This window comes from Coloeus monedula (genome assembly GCF_965178545.1).
Source record: "Coloeus monedula genome assembly, chromosome: 26".
In the NCBI taxonomy this organism is placed as follows: domain Eukaryota; kingdom Metazoa; phylum Chordata; class Aves; order Passeriformes; family Corvidae; genus Coloeus; species Coloeus monedula.
In genome coordinates this window covers 2,200,196-2,219,755 of record NC_138806.1, presented here as the reverse complement: position 1 = coordinate 2,219,755, position 19,560 = coordinate 2,200,196, and the positions used below count along the sequence as shown (strand labels likewise).

The following is a 19,560-nucleotide window of genomic DNA, read 5'->3' as shown; positions in this document are numbered from 1 at the left end:
AAGATCAGGAGAAGGTCTAGAGCTTTCAAACCATGAGATGCATTGAGCTGCCCAAGACAGGACCTGGAATCTCCACTACTGCCATGACTCTGAAATAAACTGGTTTGTTGGCTGCTCCTAAAGTACCTGATGTCAAGGTGGTTCCACCCCAGGCACCAGGGCAGCACCAGAGCTGTGGTTGCTGAGATGCTTTAGGAGCAAAAGCAACTTGTTTGGCTTCTCCCATTTCTTTGTCCTGTTCTGTCGAGTCATCCCCTCCGACTGCACAACAGCTCCAGTTAAAACAGGCTCTCTCCCCAATAACAAGGATTTTAATGGAAAATCTTTGTTGGGTCTATGTGCAAATCATGAAAGTGATTAGGGGGTTTTTTGTTACATGTGTGGGGTTTTGATATTTTCATCTTCCTGCATCCAGAGATGCACTTCACAAGCAATCCATTCGTGGGACACGTCCCCATCTGCCTGCTCCCCTCTCACCATGACATGGCATTTTTTTCTTAATAGAAGCCCAGGCTGCCTCTGCTCCCCCCTCCATCCATCACCCCCACACTCTGAAAACCTGGGCACTGCAGGTTTCGTTCCAAGTTTGTCACCAGTTTTGCCCACACCACCACATCCAGTGGGGTTTCTGCCCCTTGGTGCCCCCATCCCTCTCCATCTGAAGAACAAGTTCTGTCTCACTCCCGCTGTGAGATTAAGCTCGATCACAGCCACCCCTCAGCACAGCCACCCTTCATCCTTACCTTGCCGAGTCCTGGCGTTCAGGGGCAGCACATCCTGGGCTCCAAGTGAAATTGGGGGGAAAAGAAAAATGGAAAAAAGAAATTTTTAATTGAAAATCCTCCCCCCCCAGATCCCAGTGCCCCAGTGCGGTGTGGTGCACAGAGGGTTTGTCCGTGGCAGCGAGGGCTCGGAACAAAGTTGTGGGGTGGAGGGGGAGGAGAGGGTGATTGACAGCCCTGGGCTGAGCCTCATCCCTCACCTTGGGCCATGCGGTCTGATTGGCCGCCTGCTGACATCCCCGAGCCCTGCACTTTTTAATAGACGCTTTTGGATGATCTACGGGGGAAAGGCTTGGAGAGGTGTGTTTCTGACAAGCCAGAAAGTCACCCGAGCCACGAGGGACTTGGTTTCACTCTTTTTGCCCCCCCCCCTCCTTTTTTTTTTTTTTTTTTTTTTTTTTTCCTGGGAGGAGGGGGATTCTTCATTTTGGCACTTCATGTTTTTCTGAAAACTTCGCGGCGATTTTCCCCTTGCACCAGCCTGGACTAATGGATTACCACCTGCTTGGACTAATTCTGTCTTTTCTCTTCAATGGCACAAAGGTCTTAGCCGGTTACCCAATTTGGTGGTAAGATTCCTTCCTCCCCTCGCCCTTCCTCTCCCTATGATTGATTAATGAATTCATTAATTATTAGCCATGGGAGCTGTGTGTTCCTTCCTTTTCACCCCTCGCCCTGCGGAGCTGCCCACGGCTGCATGGTGGAGTCGAAGCGTAATTTCGTCAGATTTGACCTGTAATTAATGAAATCAATGAAAAGTTTGGGGGTTATTTTGAAAGGGCCATGCCTGGGTTTCCCTTTGCGCAAATGGAGGCTTCCCCACCACTCTTAATTTCTCCATTTTCGGCACTGTAGCGATGGGCTCTTGGTTCAGATGTGAAAGGATGCGGTTTTATTTCCTTGTGCAATGGGAATTTTGTCTCTCGCATGACTCTGCCACAGGGATTTTTTTCCTTTCCACGAAACTGCGATTGATCCTTTAAAAAACAAACAAAAAAATTAATTCTATTTTCTGTTTGGTTGCTGCATTTTTTGGACTTCTTTCCCTTCTTTTGTTGTATTCTGTCGTGAATTTAGTCCAGCAAATAACGCAAATGGCACCTGAGAAAACATTCGTTAGTAAAATTGCTCAGAGGTGGATTTTGGTCATTTTAATTATGGAAATGTCACTAATTTCCTTGCACCAACGAGAAAAATAATTTTTAAAAGGATTGGTTGTATCTTATAATGAGGCTGATAAGTAACCTGAGTTACTTATTTTAAATAAATCTAACACTATACAAATAAATACAGTTACAAAATGCAATTGGAAGCCCTTTAGAACAAGAAACACAGAATTAAATATTCCAGGTCATTTAAATCCAGCAGACAGCGAGTTGCATAACAGAATATTTCCATTTATTTCTGTCTTTATGTAGGATTTCTTGTTGGAATATCTCTTGTTAAGTTTCTGTATGTGCCAGGTAGGGGCTGTGAGCCTGATGATCCGTAGGGAAAAGAGGGAGATGGTGGAATTTGGTGCTACTGAGATTCTTGGGTTATTCTCGCCTTTCCAGAAAAGTCTCTTTTTTTTTTATTACTGAATTAGATCCTTTCAGTGCCAACATGGAGATGGCAAGAAGTAGGTGGGAGTGAACTTGGGAATGGACTGCCATGTCTGGGAATATTTACAATTCAGAAGGGAAAAGACAATTTTTTTTTAATAATCCATTTATTACTGTGGACTTTGGGAATGAGAATGTGCCATTCCAGAGGAGAAAGACTGAGAATACAATGAGAAGTCCCCGCGCAGGAAGCGTTTCAAAGGTTCATGAAATGGCTAAATCACAGCAGGTTTTCCTGGAGAATTAAATTATTTCCTCACCCTGAGCGTGCCTGCCGAACTTCAGGCCCTCAGCCCGGGGCAGGGGAGCCTCCTGAAATACAGACAGCAGCACTTTGATTCCTTCCCTCCCTTCTCTCCCCCATCTGGGCACCGCTGTGTGGGCACGGGGCGCGCGGCGGGCGCTGGAACAGGTCAGGATGCCAGGGCTGGATCTGAAGGCAGGAGCTGCATGGGGCAGGGACACCTGGCCATGACATCAGCTCTCAGCGTCCCACCAGCTCCTGACCTGCCTCAGGCTTCAATATAAATCAGGATTCAATGCCCAAATCAAGGAGGGTTTCAACTCTCAGAGCGAGGAACCGAAACCTTCTCGACAAAAAGGTCTCGTCTTCCCCTGTGAAGCAAAAATGTCCCCGTGAGCAAAATGTCTTCTGTCCCTGTTTTCAGGAGCAAACGCTGCAGACAGGTGTCTGCCCCACTCCCTTCTCCCAAACCCCTCCAAGTTCACCCCAGAGGAACAATACAGAGGATGTAGGGCACAGACACCAGGGGCATGGCAAGCAGCATCCCTGGGAAAGGAGGGAGTCAAACACACTCTCCACGGAATTTCATCCATAGATCCAGGTTTTGCATATTTTTTGTAGATTCTGGCAGTGCCAAAGTGCCAGAGAGTCTCTGCTGTGCTGGAGGGGTGTGAGGAGGTGCCCCGTGTAGGGTTGAGGCTGCAAATGCTGTGGGGGTTTAGAGGTTTCTTGAAGGCTGAGGGAGCAGGAGGGCAGAAATATCTGGGCCAGGGCTCCCTGGCTGCTCAGGCACAGACAATGCTCCCAGAGCACACAAACTAAGGTCTCCTTTGGTCCCACTGAAGGCTTTCAGTATCTGCTCTGTGGAGATGAGGTTTATGCAGTGGCATGGCGTTGTCTATGCTCTTAAAAACCCATCATTTTCCAATTGTCCTCCTGACCCTCTGATCTTTAGGCAGGCACAGAGCAGGCTTTGGGGGATGAGCCCCACTTGCAGGGCTCAGCACACCCCAAAACAGGGCAAGGGAAGCAAAGGTGGGGCACAGCCCCAGCCTGGTCCCCTGTGCTGGTGTCCTGCACCCCCAGGCCAGGCTGGACCAGGGCTCCCCTGGGCTTCCTTATCCCCAGCCAAAGCCATCTCTGCTAAATACGAGACTTTCAGGGGTACAGTTCATGTGGCAGGGCCCCTGTGCTGCTGGGACAACCTTCCTGGGTGTTTTCCTGCTGGATAGGGAATGCCTTGGCAGCAGCGTCACAACCGATCCTTTCTGCTGTGGGACAGAAAGGAGAACAATGTTTATTCCTGTGGTGCGGAGGAAGGGTCTGGATGTGCCCAGGGAATAGAAGGGTGATGAGAACAGGGTCTGATCACCTTGGAAATGGGTTTGGGGGCGGCTGCAATAATCCTGCTGCTCCACGGTGCAGCCAGACAATGCCGGGCACCCGGCAGCAGTGACAGCACAGGGGATAAAGGCAGAGGGATGGAGCTGCTGAGGGTTTGTGGGTTGTGCTTTGCTGAGGGGCCAGAGAAGGACGTGGCCATCAGGTCACATTGTCCAGAGAGAGGAGAGCCCAAGTGCAGCCCCAGAGCTCTGCGGGGGGGTCCTGGCCCAGCTCTGGGCACGGGCACAGTGCACAGCACAGGGAAGGTCCCTGAGCTGCAAACCCAGCGCTCGGTGCCCAGGCTCGCTGATGGCAGCAGGATGGAGGAGCCAAGAGGGGGTTTCAGCCCAGCTGGGTTGTTGGAAACTCCCTGACATCGCCCTGTCCCCAGCCAGGCAGCTCTGAGTGAGGTCCAGGGGTGGCTCAGACTGTGGATGGAACCTCCAGCGAGCAGGGGAGGGATTTTGACACAGGTCCAACCCTTCTTCACATGCTCCCATCCTATTACAGCCGTGCAAGGGAACAAATGGGGCACAGATGGGAAAAGGTCAGCGAAATGCTGCCTGTGAGTGCTGACAGGAGGAGCTGAGAGCAACAAAGCTCCCTCAGAGACATGTCCAACACTTGGGCTGTCTGGTTACTGCTGCTAAAAGAGAAGGAGGAGATGGGGAGCTGCAATGAGGCCATGGAGACCAGGCTGCTGCTCCTCCTGACCCTTCACGAGTGGATGGGAGCAGAGGGGGCAGCGGGGCTGTGGCCATTCCCAGCCCCATGGGCAGCAGTCATGGGACATGCCAAGGCCTTTTAGGGCCAAGCAAAAGGGGTGGTGGTGACACCAAAGACACCTCCAGTCATTTTTTTAATCCCAAATACCCTGATGGCATGGATAATACCACGGATGGCAGGACAGGTCTGAGCCATTGGGGTTGGGGGTATCAAGGTATGGAAGACAGGTCCATGCAGAGTGTGGAGATGGATGGGTGGGCCCAGAGCTTTGTGGTACTGTCCTGGGAGAATTTAGCTGGAAATCCAGCCCCTGGCCAGAGCTGCATCAGTGCAGGCCACCAGAGAGATTGTGTTCCAGGAAACAAGCAGGAATCACTCCCAGGATGTAATGTATGTGCAGGGGCTGAGGAACTCAATCAGAGAGACATTTCCACCCATGAACTGCAGAGAAACATCAAAAGCTCTCCTCTTCCATGGGCAGCGTTCCCCAAGAAGCCTTGAAAACCTCTGGTGTGTCACTAGCCTGGAGAAAGGAGTCAGCTTTGGGGTCATTGGTGTAAAAATTCAACCTCACTCATCTCATCATCCCTCAAGATCTGGTAGTGATGAGTCAGTGCCCATAACTGTGACTGTCACCAGGTGCCTCTCCCCATCCAGCATTCCCTCATCTCTAAGCAGATGATTTGGCAACTGCAAGAATGGCTTTGTCTATCAAAAGTCATTAAATTTTATGTCTACCCCTCAGAAATGTTTTGGGAGGAAGCAGGAAATGCTGGCAGCTGGCTGAGGATCCTAGTGGCCTTGGGCCCTTAGGAAGAGGCAGAGAGAAACTTCAAAACATCTTCTCACTCATCCCACAGCAGCTTCCTCCTGAGGAAAAACCTGTGAGAACCTTTTTATGTAGATGAAGCCAGAGGTGACATTTACCTGGTCCCCTTCAACTGTCAGGGCCTCACCTTGCTGGGACAAATGGGAACTTCATGCTCTTGGAAATCCTGGGTTTTTCCTCCTCTGAAGATTCAAAACATTTTTATCCCATAGCCCATGTCCTGTTAGAGGCACGTGGCCCTTGCAGCTTTATTCTGAAGGAGTAAAATTGAGTGCAGCATCACTCAATGATCCCTGTGAGGTCCCTCCAGCTCAGGATATTCCATGGAAATGACTGAGGGAATGATGGAGGTGGTCAGTGATGGAGGCCAGGAGAGCAGCTCTGGCACCCCAAACCAGAGCAGCCCCACCAGCTGGAAGAGCTGATGCACCAACCACAGGTCCCCTCCTGCTGGTGCTGCTGGAGGAGTGTGAACACAACTGGTGGGGACCCTCAGAGAGTCACAGCTCATTGTCCAGGGCTGCAGAAGCATCTGCTGGGGAGGGCAGGGGGGGCTGGGGTGGTGCTGGGCAGGAGTGAAGCTGGGCTGGGGCAGTGAGGGGCAAAGCTGGGCTGACCTGTGGCTGTTCATGAAAACAGCCACCAGCACCTCACTGACCACAGGTGTTTGGGATCTTGTGGTTCTGAAGGGCTCTGTGGGTTTACAGGGTTTCTTCAGCATTTTTCCCAGCCAGGTGTAGCCCATGGGAATCCCTATCCCCACCCTGCCAAGTGGGTCAATCCATGCCATGAAAACCAGGGCTTTTGGAGCTGGAATTGGGGTTCATCCCGAGTCCTGACCAGCAGGACCGCGGGCAGTCCCAGCCATTGCCAGAGCAGATCTTCCAAGGATGCACAGCCTCGTGAGCCTCAGCACGCCCCAGGACTTGGCAGAGTGTTCCAGGTGGCATCTTTTGTTGGTTTTCTCCCTCCCCTGCACAGAATCCCAGAGTGGTTTGGGTTGGAAGCAGCCCTGAAGCCGTTTTGTTCCAGCCCTGCCATGGCACAGGGCAGTGGAGTCCTGACTTCAGCAGCAGCTTCCAAATGCTCCCAGAGCAGGAGAGTACAGAGCAATAAGCAGTGCCACATTCCTGAATATCAGGAAGCTTCATTCCCTCAGAAATGAATCCCTCCTGTCTCCTGGAGTGCCCCAGCCCCAGGACCCACCCTGGCCTGCAGGGCCAGCACAGCCTGGAGCCACAGGAGCCCAGGGAGAAGGGCTCTGACCCACTCCAGAGTATTTCTGCCCGTAAGACACAAATCTCTGTTACCAGTCTTGTAACTGAACTTGGAAGGAAATTTAAGCGGCCACAAAGAGCTTTCAAGAGGCAGTTTAATTGCAAACCAGTTGGTCCTTGATTGACTCCTTCACTAAAAGCAGCACTGGCCAAAGTGAAGCTCTTGCTGAAGGATCCCCATGGAAGAGCCCTGGGAATTCAGGGGGTGTTTCTGGCCACCTGACCCTTGTAGCTGGAAATGTTGGAAATGACCCATGCCAGCTGTCCTCCCTGCTGACCCACGACCCCAGCTCTCACCTTGATGGGGTCAGGCAGAAATTCCCACCCCAGTGACAGCTCAGGAGGGATGGAGAGAAACTGGAGTGTGGCCAGGGGGTGCTGGAAGGTGGAAAGGATCACAGGAAAGGGAGGAGCTGGGCTGGTGCAGGGTGGCCAGAGGGAGGCGAGGGCTGCTCAGTGCAGGCTGTGCCTGCGTGGAGGGCTCTTACAAACAGGACAGGGCTGATCTTTCCTCTCCAGTGCAATCCAAAAAAGGGCAACCACCAAATGCCATTCATTGGGATCCTCCTCGCTGCGGGGAGCTGAGGCTCTGAGCCTCAGGGAGGTGAGGAGGGACTGTCCTGGGATATTTGTAGTATCAGACTGCACCACCCTGCCTGGAGCTGGGAGTGTCGCACTCTGAGCTGGAGCTTGGACTAGGCACCTCCAGGGATGTTCTCAGGCACCCCTCCCGTGACTGTGGCAGCCTTGGCTGAGGCCAGGGCTGCCATAGGTGATCTTTGAGGTTCCTTCTGGCAGACAGGTCCTGGGTCAGTCCATTCCCAGTGCGCATTTAATGGGGGGTGGTGCCTTCACCAGGACCCCCAGCACCACTGAGCAACCCCAACCCACGTGTTCCAGTGGCCCCACATCCACAGGACTAACCTGGTGGCCCCTCCTGTGCCCCCTGCTCTACACAACACTTCTGTGCCCAGGTACGAGGCACTGCCACCCCAACCAGGTCAGGACAGGTTTTTAGCTCATGTTCTCACTTATCCCTCTCAGAGGGGTGTGTGAGCCCAGGGGAGGTGTCTCCACCCTGTCCTCCCTCCCTGAGGGCAGCCTGAGCCCCAGGGACAGGGCTCTGAGTCACTAAATCTCTCCTGACCTTTGAATTTCACCTTCATCCCTTAGCTGGCACTCAGGGGGCACCCGATTTCTGCTGCTGTCCTGGAGGACAAAGGGACATTCTCTCCGTGGGTAGTAGAGCGGTAGGCAGCAGGAGAAGGTTCTCTTCCCCCAACATTGGTGATACGAGTCCCAGTGATGCTCATCAGACCCTTCCACTGCCAGGTCAAACAGTTCAACATGGCTGGATTTTACATGGAAAGGCAGGAAAATGCCCAAGCAGCCAGTTTGAAATAAAAAATCTCCAAACCTTAACTAGGAAATAATAAAGACGGAACAATTGAGCTGTCTGTTAAAACATGCAGGTGTAAGGCACAGCACTTTATGGTTTAACTGAGCAACATCTTCATCTGCCCTGCCCTTCCCATCTCAGTTTCCAAGGCTCAGCATCACCTCGGGCAGCCCTCTAGAAACACCCCTGGGGTGCTGCTCAGGCACAGGGGCTGCTGGTGACAGAACCCTCGGTGTGAGCAGCAGCTCAGCACCCCCAGTACATCTGGCAGTGCTGCTGGGCTGGGCCACTGGAGTTTGCAGCTCTGCCCCACTGCTGACCCTCCCTGCCATTGTCAGCCTTGCCTTAAGCCAAAGTTGTGTCTGTGGCAATCTGGCTCAGCCTGAGCCTGTCCTCTGATTTGTGCCAGGCCTCAGTGAAGCATCCTTGGCTTGTCTAGCAGGAGTTTTAAGCAGCTGCTGAAACTAACTGGTCTCACGAACTGGGGTCTGGCTGGTTCAACATGAGACACCCTATCAAATATGGAACATTTGTGAGCATTAAGGTAGAAAGAACTCTGGATTCAGAGCCCAACCATTCCCAGTGTGGACACATCATGGTCCTGGATGAAAGTCATTCCATAAACACTGAGTAGCCATTATCATTTTTACAACATTATGGAGCTCATTCCAAAGGCCTCTTGAAGGTGGATTCGTGAATTTTCTTTGTGTCCATGTGGTTGTGATCATGTCCCAGCAGATAGACTGGAACCTGCAGACTCAAATCCAGTGGTCTGACACCCCTTCTGTGCTTAATCCCACTCCTCCTCTCAGTTTCCTGAAGGCAGCAGCTCTAAATGGAGCTTGGGATGGAATTGTTCTCTAAAGAGCTCTGAGCTGCACCTCAGGATACTGATCTACAGCAAGGGAATTGTGGTGGGATGTCTGACCCAACTGTGCTCTGTGAAGTCACCGAGGCACCCTCTGCTGCTGCTGCCCCTCTGGAAGGTCCAAAAATTCTGTCTCAGCCCTGATCTTGGGAGGGATGGAGCCTCCTGGTCTCTCCTTTGCTGGCAGATGGAGCAGCCCAGTGGCTCCAGACTCGACACCTGTTTTTCACTGGCTGTTGTTGGGACAAGATAAATTTGATGTTCACCTGCTCCTGCTCATGCCCACAGCCTCATCCAGTTCCCAACAACCCTCAGTGCATCTATCAGGGATTTTCCTAAAAGACCTGAAATGGGGAGGATTTGTCAGGAGCTCGGCTATAAAATTTACATATCATTTACACAGTTACAGCTCATGCTCCTTCACGTACCTGAAGCTGAGTTTTAGCCTCCTGTTGGCAGTGCAATCTCATTTTTGCTGACCTGATCTGAGGTCCCTTTTGTATGTACAAATGGAAAGGGTTCAATGATCCTGAAGTTTGTAGAAAAGTCCCAGCGATGCTGGATGTGGTGAGAAGTTTTCCATATCAGGCTGTATCTTTTAAGGTAGTTTGGGTGAAGTTTTCAGGATAAAGGCAATGTCTGGATGGGACACAGGCTGAGATTTCTGTGTTGGTCGTGCTGTGATTAACACTCGGTGCCCTTTAACACCACCCGTGCCCTGACTGTTGATTTGCAGCTTTTCCTGGGATAAACTTTTCCTTAGGACAGAGGTGTCTCGAGACCCCCAGCTCTCCCACGCCAGGAGCCCTCTCTTCCCTATCACTGGGACCATATCCAGGCCTCCTCAGAAATCCCAAACTAACCCCAAAACAGGTGTTTGCAAACCAGGGGTTCCTTTACAAGCACTCCTCACCTGCCCTGTCTGACTGTGCCCTGGCCAGGGGATTCCCTGGGATTCCCCTCTCCAGTCACACATCGGCAGACACAGAGGCTGCTGCTGAGGCAACCAAACATCCACGGCCACCTGAGCAAGGAACTGGGAGCCTTGGCTGGAAGGCCTTCACTGGCAGGCCTGGGAAGTGCCTGTTGATCCCCAGGACTGTCAGTGGAGCTGCTTTGCCACCCCTGGAAGATGAAAGGACCACGCTTTGAAGAGCAAATTTGCCCTGATAAAGGAGCCAAAGTCTCTAATTCCTTTCCTGAAGATAGCTTTCCTGATTTGCTAATTTGCTAATTTGTCTTTTTCACAATTCACTGAACCTGTCTGCTTTTAATTAATCTTACAAATCTAATCAAGTCTAACTGGCACCTTTCCCAGTCCTCACACTTTTGAATGAGAAACACTTTCCCTGCTGCCCTCCAGCACCACCCTGGCTCAGGCTCCAGATCTTCCTCCACCTTCTCAACAAACAGCCCCTGTTTGGGGCAGGAGGGGTTGGTGTTGGGCGATGAAATCTCGAGGGGTTTTTTATTCTGATCCCATTTCTGTGTCGCAGAGTCACCCGATTTTCCTGCAGTTACTTTCTAGATATTGTGGAGATTTATAACTAAGAAATTTGCAGTGGTCCTTGAAAAATGTCACAGGAGCTTTTCACAGCTCTGGTGGAGTCCTAACAAGTGCCACTCAGCTCTTTACTCCTCGCTTCTTCCTCCCGTGGACTTTGGGGGTTTCTTGCTGCCATTGGCACATTTGCAGGGCAGGTTTTACCTGCAGAGGTCTCTTGGATGTTTTGTTTTGGTTTTTTTTTTTTGGGGGGGGGTGTTCTTGTTGGTTTTTTGTGGGTTTTTTTAATTGTTGCAATGTATTTCAATTGTCTTTTTGAGTTCTGATTATTGCCTGTTATCTGCTCTGTTCTGATTAGGTTTGGTAATAACCAACTCCCCTTTAATGAGTTTTTAATTAACTCCACCAGCTGTTTGACAAGGGGTTTATGCAGAACGTGGCTGTCTCTGTGTTTTTACTTTTCGTTTCAGTTTGCTCATTTTTCCCCTGTTAATCTGAATATAAGATCTTTGGAAACAAAGTCCCTGTTTGTGGGTTTGGTGGGGCATAGGCTGCTGCTCCTAAGTGAGAACTTAAAAGGAGTTGGGAGTTGATACAAAAGAGACTCTTTGCCTCAAGCTGTGGTGCAATGCTCAGGATCTCAGTTTTGGAGGCTGAAGCTCTACCCAAACCCCCAAGGGAGACCCTCCCCTTGTGCACTGGGGCTGGGGCTGTTATTGTCACATCCTTTTGGGAACAGTGACACCTTTGTGACATCCCTTATCCAACCTCTGCCCAAAGGCACTGCCAGGAGGATTGGGAAGAGCCGGACAAGAGGGACACCCCGGTGACAGCACCACCATGGACACACTCAGAGGCTCTTGAAGTTGTTGAAAATCAGCCTTTGGTGCCCAGAGGACTCAGATGAGTCCTCCCAGCTGCTCAGAAATGCTGTGACCCCATCGAGTGCAGATATTTCCAGGCTGAGGCCAACGTGCCTCCCACCACAGCCCTGCTCTGCAGGAGCTGCCTTTGTCCAGCCCAGCCCAGGAGTCCTGGCTCAAGGGGTTGTAGTTTCAGTCCTGACAGTGTCCATGGTCCTCGTGGGACAGGAGTCTTGATCTTTGGTGTCCAACCCAGCCTGAGGTTCAGCTGTGCTTCCCCCTCGATCCCCTCAGCCCTGGAATGCAGCAGCCAGAGAAGCTCCTGGGGCTGGTCCATGGATCAGGGCTTGGAGGAGGAAACACTTGGGTTCCACCTCAAGCCTCGAGACCCTGGCTCAAGGTGTGCATTGACTTCTGTGCTTGGGTGGAAACCACACACAAACTGGAAAATCAGATTTCTGGTGTGGTTCTGAAGGCTGTGAATTCAAGGGTTGCTGGTAACACCTGAGGAATGAACAACTGGGTGTAAAAATCCTCCCCTGGGTGCTGGAATGAATTACATTAGACAAGTGTTCTGTAGGAAAGGGTGTAGATACTCAAAGAACATTTGCTTTGGGGTTGGGATTTCAGTTTCTTGAGTCAGATCAGGCTCCAGTAACTCCTCAGTTCCCTGGCCTTACACCCAATATCACCTACGAGAGGGTCCCCATCCCTTCACCCAACTCCCCAGCTTTGAACTCAGTTAAACTTTACTGTAGCTGGTATGGGGCAGGGAAAAAAAAGCCATATCCCCCATGATTAAAAAGAAGAAATGTCTCAGCAATGATAAACCTGTAAGAAAAGATTTCAGTTTTCAGATCGATTCATTTCTATCCCTGACCAAAAACTCTGGGAGTAAAGGATATTTCCCTTAACTCCAGATCAGATTATTTGTTACAAAACACAGAAAAGGGGATTTTTCACCTGGGTGAGGAGTCAACAGCAGAGTTTTGCAAGGAGTGTCCAACAGTGAGAAGGGCTGGGGTGGGGGAGCAGAGATCAGTGATGTGGACAAACCTGGGCTGGGGGAAGGTGTCCCTGCCATTGGTAGGGGGTTGGGATGGGATCAGCTTTAAGGTCCCTTCAACCCAGACCATTCCATGGTTTTGTGAGGATTCCGTGATGAAGTTTGATCATGACCACACTGCTCAGGGTGGTAAAGCACAAAGGAAGCCACAGAAGACAGGAGTGGATGGCACTCAGTGGATGATAAAATTAATTGCAAATGGCCATGAAATAATGCAGGTTGGGAAAGGGCCCCCAAATCTGCACAGCACCGATACAGGTCAGGTTTTCTGCTAGGGCCACTTTGACAGACATTGTTATGGAATGGTCTCTGCAGTCGGTGCTCCAGTGCTCACTCATCCAGAAGTGAAGCTGTCCAAAATCTACAGGAATTCACTTCGCTGTTCCTCCTCTTGCCCAGATTTTTGGAGCCATGTTGGTTGATGGGTGATAGGAAAGGCCTCTTAGGAGCTGTTGTTGGATTTGCTCTCAGAACAGAAAATACCAGCATGACATTATTTCAGACATTATTTATCTCATTATTGCACCCCAGGCTCTGTTTGCAGCCTGATCTTTGCATTTCCTATAAAATGAGGAAAGCACACCAAAAACCCAGCAAGGGACTGGAAGGGCTGAATTCCTTCAGGTGAGGACACAATATTTGGAGTTGCTGCTTGGACAGAGGCAGTTCCAGGTGAATACAAAACAGATCCTGCAGATCACAAATGATGGCGAGAGTGTGGCGAGGAACAGGAGTTCATTGCTCAGCCAGAAGAACCTGCTGTGGGTCAGGTCAGGCAGGCACCCAAGCCCCACACAGGGGCTGCTTTTCCCTGCCAGGGGGATGGGGAAAAGAATCAGAAGGGTGGAAGTGTAAAAACTCATGGCTTGAGCTGAAGGCAGTTTAATAGGGAAAGAAAAGCTGCTGCACACACAAGCAAAGCCAAGTGAGGAGTTCCTTTAGTCCTTCCCATCCCAGGCAGGGGTTCAGCCTCCTCCAGGGCTCCATCACCCGTGGTGGCTACCTGGGAAGGCAAATCCCACAACTCCAAACATCCCCCCCCTCCTCCTTCTTCCCCAGATTTTTGGTTAGATGGAAATTTATCACCCAGGAGCCTCTTTAGCATGAGTCACCTCCCCTGGTGATGGTTCCAAATATTCCCCTCCCCTCCAACATCCAGCCCAGCACATGGATCGAGGTGCCCAGAGGAGCTGTGCTCCAGGACCAACCCCTTCTGCAGTGTCTCAAACCCCTTGGATGCTGCTGGTATCACTTTCCCATTTGGAGGGTGTAAAGCACATTTCTCACACCTTGTCCTGTCTGGACTGGCCCAAAAGCCACCATTTCATTTATTCAAAGGCTTATTGTTGCTGCCTGGTGAAATTATTGGACCTCTGGGATTAAAATTAACTGAGACAAGTGTGTAATTAGATTGTGGGACGTGTTCCCGGGAAGGGCTGTGGGGGTACACAAACCCTGGCCTGGGAAAATCCCTCAGCATCACTTCACTCGCAGTCCTAAAGCACAACAGTCCAGAGCCAGCCTTCAGCTCAGGCCAGCCCACATCCCATCCCTGCTGGGACCTGCGTGAACTGGGCAGAGCCAACTTTTACCCGTGCCTTGCTCCTCGTGGTGCTTCCCAACAGAGCTGAGATTCCCTGGGAAGGAGGCAGAGCACCAGCTGCACTGAGCACCAGCTCTCTGCTTTGGAGCAGAGCCAGTGGCACACAGTTCAGTCTTTCCTGCAGTATTCATGGCAGGTTGTGCCTCACACCTTTCCAGAGCCCAGAACCCTCCACTCCAAGTGCTCTGCTCTCCATGGAAAGAGAATAGCATCACCCAGGACTAAAGCAGCCTCACTTCTCAGCACAAGAAACCACCAGGACTAATTCTAGATCTGATTTCCACAAGATTCAATTTGGTTTTTCCATGTTGGATCTGACACAAGACATTTTAAGATCCAGTTCCTCCAGCTGAGACAGAACCGATGCCTCAGTCCCAGCCACAGTGCCCAGGATGGGCAGCCCAGCTGACCACTGCCCCCAGTGACCACTGACCCTCTGTCCCCTCCTAGGCCAGGGCTCCTCCTTCCTGGGGTAACCTCAGGCTGTTTGTAGGAGCAGAACCAGCCTGGGGGCTTCAGTCCTGGGCTTAGGGCGCAGGGAAGGACTCTCCAAAGAGAGGCAGCCCAGGCATCCCCCTTAGATCCCACCCCAAACCGTGGGACAGCTGAGTGGATGTGGTAATTCCCATCCACGGGGTGTTTTCCGTGACATCTGAGCATTGGGAAGCCTCTTTCCAGTGCCAAAGGCTGTGATTCACCGTGGGTGATTTCCAGGCAGTTGGCACCAAGCTCTTCTTGAGGCCACCCACCACCACGGCCTCCCCAAAGGGACTCCCCAGACTGGAGGCATGTGGAGAGGGCTTGGCTGACCAGTGGGAGATGTCCAGCACCCTCACTGGCCTGAGTGGAGATGTATCCCTTCCTTCCCTGGATTTCTGTGATGCTCTTTCTGGTCCGAGTGTCCTGTCCCTTTGTCCCTGGCAGGACACATTTCCCTCCCCCGGTGCTCGCTTTGGGGCAGGAGGCAGGAAAGGAGGGTGAGTCGTGGTGGGAAAGGCTGGCAGGCTGGGCTGGCAGTGGCAGGAGAGGGGACAGCAGCCCTGGGAGGAGGCATGGCCTCACTCACAGCCGGTGCACACACAGAGGGTCAGCCCTGCCAGGACCTGGGGCACACACAGAGGGTCAGCCCTGCCAGGACCCAAACAAATCCCAGCGTCTCTCTTTGGAGGAAAGGTTTTACAGCGCTGAAAATCTCGCTGTGTTTATTGCGGCCACAGCCTGGAAGCCTACATTTGCATATGCAAATCATATGCGTTTATGTAAATTCGGGGTCGAATAATATTATCACAGCCCCCGCAGAATAGATCCTCTCCCATGGCAAATCAGTTGATTGTGCTTCCCGAGCTGAGAGCGGCACCGCTTTGAGCAGGCACTGCCGAACCAACCTTTCTCTCTGGTGCGGGGAACAATGCGGGAGCCGGCTCCGGGCACGGCCCGTCCCTTGTCAGCGGCTCCATCGGGCTGTGGCGAGCAGCAGCCCCGGGCCAGCGCTGCCTCCCTGCCCCCATCCTGCCGGCCCTCCTGGCACATCACCCCGAGCCCAACCGCGGGCCGTGCCAGACAAAGCGCTGGCAGCAGATGCCAAAATCACTTTCAAGCCCATGACAGAGCCCTGAGTCACCCGAAGCGGAGCAGCGCGCCCAGAATGGGCTCGTCTTACAAAAGTGCTGTTGCTGCAGCAACACTAATCCTGCCGGTGGGCAGAGGGATGGATAATGCGAGGGATGCAGCCCGCAGTGCTCAGGCAGGGCGGATCGCTCTCATCTGCGGGGATCTGCGTGCCCTGCCCCGGGGCCCTTTGTGGTGGGGCCTCCTCGGGCAAAGGGGGTCCGTGCTAGAGCTTGGGGCAGCTCTGACTGACCCCGAACTGCCACAAACTGGGCAGGAAGGGGATTTGACAGAGCTCCCGTTGCTGTCTGGGCCGACTTCTGACTTCTCCACACGGCCACTTGAGGCCTCAAAATCTCAGCTGGGCTGTTCTTCACACCCAGTCTGATCTGAGGAGCGTTTGGGCCCCAATTCCTCCCCAGCAATCACTCATGTCACCACCAGGCTCCAATGCCATCGGCACTGCAGCACTGAGCCCTCTCTGTCACCCTCCTGTCCTGCCCCACTCCAGGGAATCACAGAATGTCCTGAGCTGGAAGGGACACCCAGGATCATCCAGTGCCACCCCTGGCCCTGCACAGACACCCAACAATCCCACCCTGGGCATCCCTGGGAGCGGTGTCCAAACGCTCCTGGAGCTCCATGGGGCTGGTTGGTAACAGAAGGGCAGAGGCGAGGGTGACACGAGGAGGGGTGGTTGAGATTACAGCATGAGGCGAGAGGGTTGCAATGAGCAACAGAACAAAGTGGAGCAGAAAAATCCAGGGGTGGGAGATTTATGGAGAAAGAAATTTGTGACTGAGCAAAGGGGCCGTGAATGGTTTTGGGGTGAGACTTTCTCCCATCAGAAAGATAATGGCTTTTAGGGTGGGATTTTTGACAAGTGATGTTTGGTGTTAGAACCCAAATTGCAAATGAGAGGCTTTTGGGGCCGGGTGTTAAAAAAGCAGGAGATTGGGAAGTTTGAGATTTGGGATCATTCCCATCTCAGTGTTGACCGGGGAGGACGCAAGAGAGAAAGAGAAGAAAGGAGAGATGGGGAGGGGAGGAAGAGGAGCTGCCCGAGCACTGACACAGGCTCCGGACAGAGTCATGGCAATTCCAGCTCCCAGCTGTCCCAGAAGGCTCAACCAGGCAGAAAGATTGGAGTGTTTTCAACCCTTGTCTTTGTGACAGTGGCACTGAACCCACCTAGGACATCCCTTTTCTCTCTCCACTCTTCCCATCACCACCCTGCCACGTGTCTCCATCCTCTCCTCCTAACGTGATGGATCCCAGAATGGTATCATCAGATCTGTCCTAAAAGCCCCACAGAAATGCTTTGGGTCCTTCAGCATCAAATCCACGGGGTGTTGCCAAAGAACTGAATTTTAATCACAGAATCAAGGGACAGTCGGTGTTGGAAGTGCCATCTGGAGATCATGGAGCTCAACCCCACTCAAAGCAGGGACAGACAGAGCAGGGTGCCCGGGGCTGGGTCCAGCTGGGTTGTATTTCCAAGGATGGAATCTCCACAGGCTCTCGAGGTCACCTGTTCTGTGACCCTCACAGTGAAGAGTTTTCACACGCTTGGAGAGAATTCCATGGCTTTCAGTTTGTTCTCATTGTCCCTTGTCCTGTCAGAGGAGTTTGGCTGCAGCTTCTCCATCCTCCCCACCAGTTATTTCCACACACTGACAAGGTCTCTCCATGGGTTTCTTTTCTCCTGGCTGCACACTCCCAGCTCTCCCAGCCTCTTGTACGTCTCAAACCCCAAAACACCTTTGCTCCTCCACCATCTGTGCAGGGGTGGAGCCTCTCACAGCCCCACAGGCCGCTGGAGTGATAATCTCAATGCTCTTTAGGGCTCTTACCTGGCCCCACAATACCCAGGACTGCAAGGCAGGGACAAATGCTCACCTGGTGCACTCCTTCATCTCCACTCTCTCCAGTCTCATCCTCTGAATCTGCTCCCGTCCAAGCAGAAAAGCCCCCAGAAGGGCAAACCCCACTGCATTTACCTGCACAGTTCACCTGCACCGGTGTTTGGGTGTGCAGAGAAGGAGGTGCTGGGGGGACTGAGGGTGGTACCACCGCCAGTGAGACCCAGCCCATCCCTGGGGACCCTGTTCCCTGAGCATCCTCATTTCTGTTAGAATCAAACCCCAGCACAGGCCATGACATCCAAAACTTCCAAAACAGCTCCTCTGGAACGTTCTGGGAATGCCAGGCAGGTTCCAGGCTCTCACAGGCACTGCTGTGGGTGAGGGCCATGTTCCTGTGCCAGCTTGTGGGAGAAACATCCCTGTGGCTTTTCCTGTTTCCCTGTTCAAAAGGTGATGCAGCTCCATGGTTGGTGCTTGCAGCCTCATCCCGCTCCGGTGGGGATGCACAGTCAGGAAGTGCCATCGGGGACAATGAAACACCCAGTGCCCAGCCCACGTGTCCAGAGTGCAGAGCAAGAACCCCCTCAGAGGGAACAGGTGGAACAGGGCACTGGATCGTGTCCTGAAAGTGCCAGTTTTCTCCATTTGTTACAAGGGGAGCCTGGGAGATGAGCTCAGGGGGAGGTGACCAGAACGGGGACACCCAAAGGGGAGTTCCCTGAGCCCCTTCCAGTGTCAGTGAGGCACTGATGTGGGTGGGTGACCCTCCAGGCTCAAGCACTTCCCATGCAAAAACGGGAATGTGCCTGTGCTCTGCTGGCTGGAGGAGGAGCCAGCACACCCAGGGAGCAGAGTCTGCAGTAAAGCCTCCACCTCTGAGCACACAGCCCCACTCTGGGCCACTGCTCACTGAAATGTGGTGGCACACAGCAATGATTTAGGTTGACAGGATCATCTGCTGCTCTCTTACCACGAGGAGCAGCCCCCTGACCGCCGTGGTGGCCTCCACTGGACTCCCACCTCTATGTCCATGTCTTGCCCATCCTAGGGAGCCCCAAACAGGACATGGGATTCCACCTGTGGTCTCACAAGTGCCAAGTAGAGGGGGAAAATCACACCCCTTGATTTTCCAATCCTGCCAATGTAGCCTCAGGATGCAGTTGGCCTTTTTTTCCTTCATGGACACAACAGATTCCTGTTCCAGCTGTTGCCCATCAGGATCCTCAAGTCCTTTTCTGCAAAGTGAGCCAGGCCCCAGCCTGTCCTGCAGCATGGGGCTGTCCCAGCCCCGGCTCAAGGCCTTGATTTTGCTTTTCTTGAGGTTCATGAGGTTCACGGAGGGCCAGGCTGGATGGGACTTGGAGCCACCTGGTCCAGTGGAAGGTGTCCCTGCCCGTGTCAGGGGGCAGAACAAGATGATCTCGACAGTCCTTTCCAACCCAGGCCAGTCTGTGGTTCCATGATCCTCATTCTGCCTCTAAAGCGAGCTGCTGGCAGGGAGGGGAGGGGATTATCTCCTAATTACACTGTGATTGAAATTCCTGTGCTCAGCTCATTTACCAACCAGCCAATATCTTGATCTTCCTTCTGTCTCTTCCTTCTGTGATCCACGCAAGCCTCTGAATTTCATTATTTCTTTAACTATCAGGACTTTGAGACCCAACTTCATTTTCCAGCCACAACCAGACCTCCTCTTGTGCTCCTTGGTGCCAGGTCCCTGCAAGAAGCAGCACACTCTTGAGAAACTGGGGTGATGTTGGCCACTGAGTCACTCTGTGTGACTGGAGAAAGACTTTTCTTTGTGCAACAAGGAACATTCCTGAGGATCTGGCATTTATTTTCTTTTAGTTAAGGCTCTCCTCACACCAAAAAAAAAAAAAAAAAAAAAAAAAAAGCCACAGGGATTTAGCACAGGTTCCCTGCCAAGGGTGTAATTTTG

The 19,560-nt window shown here is 52.3% G+C and overlaps 1 protein-coding gene across 1 annotated transcript in view; it reads left to right on the top strand.

Annotated features, from left to right (window-relative positions):
- Positions 1-1,271: 1,271 nt before the first annotated feature.
- WNT3 (Wnt family member 3) overlaps positions 1,272-19,560 on the top strand; it is a gene marked incomplete at both ends in the record, with an annotated part of 42,487 nt that continues 24,198 nt past the window's right edge. The window contains one exon of the mRNA XM_082297197.1: positions 1,272-1,351. Coding sequence (XP_082153323.1) covers positions 1,272-1,351 — 80 coding nt within the window. The remainder of the gene's footprint in view (positions 1,352-19,560) is intronic.